General features: G+C 37.0%; 1 gene segment (V, D, J or C); it reads right to left on the bottom strand.

Annotated features, from left to right (window-relative positions):
* Positions 1–526, bottom strand: LOC109200929 (immunoglobulin heavy variable 3-43-like). The segment is given in 2 exon segments: positions 1–370; positions 458–526. Coding segments are annotated over 2 exon segments (360 nt in total).
* Between the last annotated feature and the right edge of the window lie 2,850 nt (positions 527–3,376).

The raw sequence follows: 3,376 nt of genomic DNA, 5'->3' as shown, positions 1-3,376 counted from the left end.
TAAACGTATCATGATGAGGACTGCAGGATTTTGTACAGCTGCTTAAACAACTTCAGTCACTGTGGATTTCGAGCACAATAATAAACAGCAGAATCTTCAGTCTTCAGACTGTTCATCTGCAGATACAGCTGCTGTTTGCTGTTGTCCTTGGAGATGGTAAACCGGCCTTGAACTGACTGAGAATAGGAAGTGCTGCCATCACGCCAGTATATGTAAGCAATCCACTCCAGTTGTTTTCCAGGAGCCTGTCTGACCCAGACCAGGCTGTAGTCTCCAAAGGTATATCCAGATGCTGTACAGGTCAGTCTGTGGGATTCTCCTGGTCTTTTAACTGCTGGTTCAGATTGTGTCAAAGTCTGACCATCAACACCTGTCAACCGAAATAAAAAGGACATCATGACAAAGAAAGTACTATCATAAATTAAAGAAATATAAGAGCATCAGCAAAGAGTTTCACCTGCCCAGCAGACAGTTAAAAGTAGCAGTGCTCTCCAGTAGTCCATCTTGTATAACTGTTCCTGCCCACTATGCTGTCATATTCTAAGCAGTCAGACAAATAAATGTAGAAGACAGTGGAACATTTGCATTGACTCCTCCTTAAAAGCAGGAAAGAACTAGTAAGTCATTAACAATTCGTTTTAACCTAAAATGAACTATTGTATTGTGAAGTTACAAAAACTTCAGTGTGAACCCAGTAGTTTTTAGTGGTTCCAAATTTAAAAAAAAAAAAAACAACATTTCTATCTGCTGTAATGTGTTTGACTTTCAGGTATGAAGTGCTGCTGAAGACGTCTTTAGTTCTGACAAAAGTGCTTTGAGAAGATCTAACAGCTGGAAGTGATTCTTTCAAGTTCTCAACTCAAGTCTATTTATAAAGCACATAAAACAACTCATGTTAACCAACGTGCTCTGTGAAATATAAAATGGATAAAAAACATGAGGGAATGCATAATTAAAAGTAAAATACATGTCAATAGGTGCTAAACATATAGTGGCAATAAAGCCACAAAAGAGACGGTGAGCAATTAGGACAGTCTCAAATACCAATGAAAAAATGTTTCGTAAGTCTAGTTTTAAAAGATTCAGTGGAGGGAGTAGATTTGACAGTGAGGGGAATGCTGTTCCACCTGTATCCATTCAAAATACTTTCCTGGCCTTGGCCATACATTTGATTTTTTCTGTTGTAGCAAACACAGATATAATATTTTGGGGTCTTTTCAACATTTTATTTAATTCTACAAACTTCTGTTAGAGCACATGCATTTATTATGGTTCATATTTGTTTTTTTAAATCATTGTTATTTTGATGTGATAAAGATTTTTTGCTGTAATTTTTGGGTTTGTAAAGCACTTTATAAATAAGGACTCTCTAGAGAAGTGTTCATTTGAGTCAGATGACAGGTGATTCACCAGAGCTGGAGTCAGAAACTCTTTCCTCCTCTGATTTGAGTATACGTTGCAGCATCCAAACAGTTTAGTGGATGCACATTAGAACACAAACATAAGTGAGTTTCTTCATCTTGGGAGATGATAAGATAGCCTTGGGCTCTAGGGCTCTAGATTTCATCAGTCTAATTTAACTTTACAAGGAGCCTGTATGACCTAGACCAAACTGGAGCTGCTGGATGTGAATCCAAAGGCTTCTTTTTTCTCCTCTAATTTTCCATTTCCCTCATTTTTTTAAGGACACAACTCATACCATCCTGAATAGTTGTGTGTGTCTGAGAAAAAAAGAGTAGAGAATTTACCATAACCAGAAAAGAAGAGGGTGTCTCATTACCAACACATATGATGTCTGAAACATGATATTATTTATTTACTTATTATGTTTTAGATTGATTCAAGCCCAGTGATGAAAACATGCAGGGAAGCACCACTTTTTCATTTGCATATTTTTTTAAATAACTTATATTTACATATAATATTATATGTTCTTTTTGAACAGAGAAAGTGCTTTTATTTTAATGGCATGCTTGTGTTTTTATTTAACATGACCATGTAGATGATTAGCTTATTAAACCTCTTTTTTTTCTTTTCAATTATAAAGCTATGTTTAATAGAATATAGTTTATTTTCATGGAAACTGAAAACAGAGTATTTTAATTTTTGCCACTAAATATATTATTTTATTATCAGCATAGACCAATGACTTTTGATAAATTGGTGTAACAAAATGTAAACAAAACAAAATAAAGGAAGACAAATGCCAGCTCCTCTAGTGTTCTGGTTGTTTTGCTGAAATCTAACGAAATCTAAACCAATCGAATCGCCACTAAGTAATCTTTAAATTACAGCTTTTAGTTCAAAAGCTTTAATGTTATGAATACAATTTTTAAAATTCTCCATATTAACTTTTACTTTTAATGGGGACAGAAATACATGATATTATAAAATCTTTAAGGACAAAATATGTTCATTTTACCTTTATAATTTTGAAGTTTTTAATATTTCATGTGGAAATTTAAAGAAACTGCATAAGGGGTTAGGGAGCTTTATAAAGCAGTAAACATTACCATACAATTATTAATTTAGGATTGTGTCATTTAAAGTGATTACTGCATTTTGTAAAATTTCCTAACAAACTCACTGTGAGTTTTGAACACAGCATTCAAACAGTCTTATTGTCTGTAAAAAACAGTTGCTATCTGGTGTCATGTCTTAAAATGACATGTCTATAAACCTGTCTTGAAACGACTTAGTAATTAGTGAGAGTGTCAGGCTCAGGAGAGACTCGGAGGCAGACCGTCACTAGAGTTCACAATTTATTTACACACACACACACACTCCAGGTGCGAATATATACAGGTGAGGGGAGAACAAGGAGAGGGTCTCCAGGGGACACAGGTACGAGAAGGGAAGGGGCTATGTACACAATCCTACAGAGGCTCAGGTTGGCTCGGGCTCCGGTTGTTAGCTCACCCACTGGTGGTCCTCTGGCTGGCGAGAATCTGGCACGGAGGGAAAGAACAGGTAAGTTGCAGCACAAAGAAACTCGAGAAGAAAGCTCAACTAGTAGTGACACTAACGAGTTTTACACAATAATCCAGCGAAGAAGCTCTCTCAGCCACCGCCTTAAGAAGTGAGCGTGGTGATGAGATGATTATTCGCAGGTGTCCGAGCCAGGGGCTGGAGTCGTCATGACTCCGCCCCGGTAGAGCGCAGTGCGCAGGAGGAGAGAAAGAGAGACGCAACATACTTGTAGCCATACAGAGACAGCCGAGAAGGCACAGGGTCATGACAGAGAGTACCATCTGCTTTTACTAAAGTCAGTAATCGGGAACGATTTACTAAAGCGTTTTAGTGTTTAGTCAAATGCTGCTTGACAAATAGCAAATCTGGAAGAGGTGGCCTTGAAAATAAACTTTTTTCGTCCCAG

The sequence above is a fragment of the Oreochromis niloticus genome, unplaced genomic scaffold, assembly GCF_001858045.2.
Source record: "Oreochromis niloticus isolate F11D_XX unplaced genomic scaffold, O_niloticus_UMD_NMBU tig00001837_pilon, whole genome shotgun sequence".
NCBI classification, from domain to species: domain Eukaryota; kingdom Metazoa; phylum Chordata; class Actinopteri; order Cichliformes; family Cichlidae; genus Oreochromis; species Oreochromis niloticus.
The sequence above is the reverse complement of the archived record's forward strand: the minus strand, read 5'-3'. Positions and strand labels throughout refer to the sequence as shown.